The sequence below is a fragment of the Talpa europaea genome (assembly GCF_964194135.1).
Source record: "Talpa europaea genome assembly, chromosome: 6".
Lineage (NCBI taxonomy): Eukaryota > Metazoa > Chordata > Mammalia > Eulipotyphla > Talpidae > Talpa > Talpa europaea.
This window is the reverse complement of record NC_140072.1, coordinates 93,626,865-93,632,399: the sequence shown is the minus strand read 5'-3', so window position 1 is coordinate 93,632,399 and position 5,535 is coordinate 93,626,865. Positions and strand designations below refer to the sequence as shown.

The window sequence follows — 5,535 nt, the reverse complement described above, 5'->3', positions numbered from 1 at the left end:
ATCTAGGGCTTGTTAGAAATTCAGCAATGCCTCAGACCTATTTAAGCAGAATCTGCCTTTTAATAAGATTCTTAGGTGATTTATATGTCCTTCAAATATTTAAGGTTTGAGGATCACTAGTCAAAATTACCAGTATTTTTTTTCTGCATTGTTTGCTAGAGGACAGTAGATGTATCTACTAATCAAAACCATGTTTTTACATTCTTGATGTATATAAAGTATATTTGATGATTCTAAAAGCCTTAAGTAGATTTTGAGTTTCTTATCAGATACTAAAACCATCCAATAATTGCTAAAAGTTTTTAAGAGGACAAGAAGGCAAACTACTCCCTTATACCAAACATATAAACAAGATGGAAACATAAAACAGTGTTCAATATAACACCATAGTTGTCATTTTTTCAATATGTATTTTAATCTGAAATGGTAAGTAATCCTGATTTCATACAGTGTATGCATGAAAATTAAGTCCATTATTATTTTAATAATGGATTAAATATTAAAGGTTAAGAAATCTCCAAATACTTCTACTGGCACTAAACAACTATTTCTCATCTGCTCTTTAACTTCTTTAAATCCTGCTTTATATTCTGGGGGACTCTCAGCCTATAGGGCACACTAAGCCAACTGAGGAATTCTCCTTCCTGAACTTGACTTTACTGATTTATTTTGACTTTCAACTCAGACTTCCTGGGGAAGAGGGGTTGTCTCTCCTCCACCTTTTTCCACCTCCAGGTAGCAGGAAGACAGTGTCCTTGACAGTCAAGAAACAAACTCCACTGATACTAAGAAAGAGCCAAAGGGACAAAGGGAAGCAAATGTCTGGATAGCCACAACCTGGATGTTTATAGCCCCGCTTAAGAATTTTGCTTAGGTAACTGAATTGTCCTAGTTAGGAGCATAACTGTTTCTACTGGGAATGATATAAAGCTGTGGTTATTAAAACATTTAATCACATGAAATAGGCCTACCTGCTACCTTAGCACTGTCAGAAATATGACTGCTTCCCATGATGCACTTAATTCTATTGCCACATTGATGTTATTGAATATGTATGTGTATATAAGGATACACACTTACGCAAACATATATACATATATATATATCAAAATATGTGCTCATTTCTTAACTCCACAGAAACAAAGTTTATAGAAAACTACAAAAACATCCCCAAATCTTCACAATTTTAAATAAACAGTAGAGACATGTTACAGTTGAACAGAAAAATCTCTAAGCTGAAATCAGATGTTTTCAAAACAGGGGTCAAAGCAACCATTTAATAGTATTCATAAGACAATTATACACCACACTGATGTTAGTGTATAATGTGAAGTCTAAGACAATAAATGAAGGAAAAGCTCTGTATGATGAGCGTGCCCTCATCTCTCTGCACTGACATGGTACAGTATGTGTCAGGAGGTTGACCTTGGTTCCGAAGTAGGGGAATGCTTTGTGAAGAACACAGTAAGAAAGACCTATTTCACAGACGACAGCGTGGATTGTAACGTCACATGTAATTTTAAGCAGGAAGTTTGATGTCTTAATTGTAGAACTAAAACTTCATGACAGTCACATACTGGAAATTATTTCCCCTGGCCCGCATAGTCAATGAGGGATAATAGGTATTGTAGCATGGTGCAGGGAAAGGAAAAGGTAGACTCTGAAAACTGGGGCTCACTATACATATGATTATCATAAAAATTCTTACTAATAGAGATAAGCAAATGGGAACTACCATCTCTACAAAGATATCATTTATTGCTTTAAAACCTCATTATGGAAAATTCCCAGCCCAGGCTATGTCAAAACCAACTTATCTTAGTCATTTCCCATATGGAGATGCTATTAACTTTTAAGTGTTTAAAAATGAATCGACTCATCATATTCAGTCTACCATTCCATCATATGTCGAAGAAAGTTTTTAAAGGCATCAACTTGATTAGATTGATCATAGAATGACAGCTATTGAAAATTTTTTCCCACCTCTGAAATATTTTAATCCCTCTTCTGCTTCTATAAATAACCTAAGGGAGAAGACACAAGTTCAAGTATAGGATTTAGTCACACTTGTGCTAAGAAGGGGCTTTGGAGAGACGGCATTCGCAAGCAAGCTGCCAGAGTGGTCCTGAGACCACCATGGGCATAACATTTGGGACAAACAATGAGGTTAATTTATTACAAATAATTTCTCCAAGGATCCTGAAATACTGGTCTCCCTACTCTCTGAATGAGCTAAGTTGATAAGCTGCCCAGAAATTCTTCCACCGTTTGTGCAGATACAGCTATAAATCCATTACAAGTGGAAGGGTGGTGTCAGCATCCAGAATACCTGTCTGTGCTAACAGAAGTGATGCTCAGATACAATAACCTATAATATGTTTAAAATTAATTATTCTGTATCATTTCCTGAATAAACCTTTGCTCTCTGAAAATAAGCAATATAGTTTTATTGTATTTAAGTTGCTTTTTGGTGAAAAGAAGGAAAAGGAGTACAAACTTAACTTCTCATGAATAGCCACATGGTCATTTCACTCGTGAACTTAAATGTACAACATATAAATCATGGCCAGGGGTGTGTTTTATGCACTCACAAACAAACTTAATCTTTAAAATAGAAGACCGCCTATTTCGAATGCATTTTGCACCATAGATGATATAAGCCAGAAACACTTGGTCTACAATATTTACTTGTACTTGTCTCAATCAAGAATAACTATTAATATACTCTCAGATACAGAGATACAGAAACTGTTTTGCATATTTTATGAGAGCTTTATACTGATTTATTTTTCAGAATATATTAAAATAAATTTAGTCTACTGTTAATAGATACAGTTTTTCCTTTGTTTCTTGAAAACATTCAGCCTGTAGCTTAAGAAATCACAATCATGGAGCTAATCAAGCCTACTTCATCTCTAAATCAAAACAAAATTTATAATTCATTTTAGAAGGACATTGAAAATTGATATTGAAAAATGACTGATTTGATTCTGGATTTACATGGCAACATTGAAACTAGTGGTCTAAATAAGACAGAAAGAATTACATCATTCATAGAAACACTAAAGTAATTCTTGTGAAGATTAATTGCTGAAAGTAAAGAAATAATGAGTAAGAATGAGTTTAGGGATTCATGTTGATAAATTATTACTGAGTTCATGTTAATAAAATCAGGTCCCTTTGAAACATAATCATGTAAACTATTTTCATTGGCTTAAAAGAGATTGTATTCTGTTAGACATATGCAGCATTGAAAACCTACCTTAACCTTTTTTTTTAAATGTCTGGAAAAGTAATTTCTCCTCCTTTTTCCCCAACAACTCAGTTTTATTTTAAAGTTCAGGTATAAAACTCCCGGACTAGCTTACTTTTTAATAACACCATGACCATGTCATATTCTTTCCCTTCCCACCACCACCAATCTTCCAAACAAAACAGAAAACAAAATTCTGCCTCCAAGTAAACTATGAAAAATACCCAAACCCAACCCTGGAATAAAACAAAATGATAATGAGCAAAGAATTTAACAATCTTTTAAAAGGTTGAAAACACTGGTTATGTTACTTTCACTTCAATCACTTAACTCATCTAAATGAATGCTTCATGGATGCTGAATGCTTCTTGGATGCTAAGTGCTCCGTGGCTCCAGAGAGAATCCAATAGAAAGAATTTAAGTAAAGCATCTCAACTATTTTTCCAGGTAGTGAAAGAGCTTGGTAAATGCAGAAATTAGCGTGCATCCTCCTCTTAAGTGGCCAACTGCTACACATCGCTGGGTGACCGTGCTCTCTGGGAGAGACTGGATGGGATGCAGCCGCAGCAAATGAGGCAGAGGGCTTTCTGGATCTCTTGGTTTCTGAAAGCATAGATGACAGGGTTGATAATGGAATTGTAGGTGGCCGGCAGGAGGGTGGCGTAGGTGTAGATGGAGGGGTAAGTGTAATCAGCTATCAAGGAATAGAGGGTAAAAGGCATCCAGCAAGCAGCAAAGGTCCCCAGGATGATAGCCAGGGTCGAGACCCCTTTCCGGGTGGTCACGTAGTGTGAGGTGGCCAGGAAGTGGTGCTGCAGGGCTATCTGATGGGCGTGCCTCATGACTATCTTACAGATCTGGATGTAGAGTTGAAGCATGAGCGCAAACATGAAGAGGAAGGAGACGGACAGGATGGCTGCGTTGTTCTTGGTAAGAGGTCTGACCACGCTGCAAGTGGACTCGTCTCTGAGGCAGTTCCAGCCCATGACGGGCAGCAGTCCGAGACAGATGGAGGTCCCCCAGAGCATGATGAGCATGACATAGGTAAAAGTGACCGTCCTCTCGGAATGGTATGTCAGAGCATAATACAGTGAGAGGTAACGGTCGACAGTGATAGCCAACAAGCTGCAGACCGAGGCAGAGAAAGAGGCGACAATGAGGCCAATCGTGACCAGCTTGGTGGCTTCTGACTGAAGCAGGTAGGCAAAAACAAAATTGATGATGAGTCCAATGCCGGCCAGCAGGTCCGCTAGAGCCAAACTGCCAATCAGCAGGAACATGGGCGCTCGCAGGCTGGGGTTATGGAATATGATAAGGACCACAATGGCATTTTCACAGGAGATGAGGGTTCCTGAAGTGCACAGGACAATATCCCAGGGGTTGACAGTGAGCTCTGGCTCTGGTTCTGTAACTGGAACCTGGGAGGAGTCAGTGGCCGAGATGTTCTCCGCAGCAACGGCATCTAAATAATCCCGAGGCAGCCCGCTTAAATTGACCTTCAGGTCTTCATTCATTTTAACCCCTGTCCTCTTCAACGAAAAGACAGGCTTTTTAATGTTTAGACACAGCAGGATGACAATTCAAGATCATGCAAAAAGGAAAAAAAAGAAAAGAAAAGAAACGAGCACAAACAGAAAGCCAGCTCCTACTCAGTTACTATCAAATGCCACGCGCCTCGTGAATTATAAACTGTTTTGAAATAAAACAAAACCTAAAGTCTCCGTGGTTTAAAACCCACAACAACAACAAAATGCCGTTTGGCATTGAGGAAAACACAGGATGCGACTTGGAAACACCAGCGTAAGGGAGGCAGGCACACACGGAATCGCGGCGGTGTTTGCTAAAGTGCTGGAAATACACATCTGAAAATCACATCTTGCATGCTGAAGACGCACAACTGTTTGACATCTGGGCTGCTGCCGAGAAAACCACGCCGCCGCGACAAGTAGCAAGCCAGGGGCCGCCATCCTCGATGGAATATTTAAATCTCCCATTTCCATCGAACTCCCACCCACCAAAAAAACCTTTCGCGCGCGTGCACACACTTACACACACCCCCAGTCAGAACAAAGAGGGGTCCCACACTTCCCCCGTGTGTATGGGGCAGTCGGGCAGGGCCACAAAAGGCAGGTGTTTGGAATGGAGGTGTGGAGACAGACAGACAGATGCCCATGCACGGCCGCTGCTCCCCTGGCGGCGGGGGTGCGCGGCGGACGCGGGGGAGACAGACAGGGCGCGGGATAGGCGGCCCCGCGGGGGCGGGGATCATCGGGGGGTCACCT

General features: G+C 40.2%; 1 protein-coding gene across 1 annotated transcript; it reads right to left on the bottom strand.

Moving 5' to 3' along the window:
* Positions 1-3,762: 3,762 nt before the first annotated feature.
* Positions 3,763-4,776, bottom strand: GPR12 (G protein-coupled receptor 12; the record flags this gene model as incomplete). Its single annotated transcript, XM_084234973.1, has 1 exon — positions 3,763-4,776. Exon 1 carries the CDS (start codon positions 4,765-4,767, stop codon positions 3,763-3,765), a length of 1,005 nt encoding a protein of 334 aa, XP_084091099.1. The 5' UTR covers positions 4,768-4,776.
* Between the last annotated feature and the right edge of the window lie 759 nt (positions 4,777-5,535).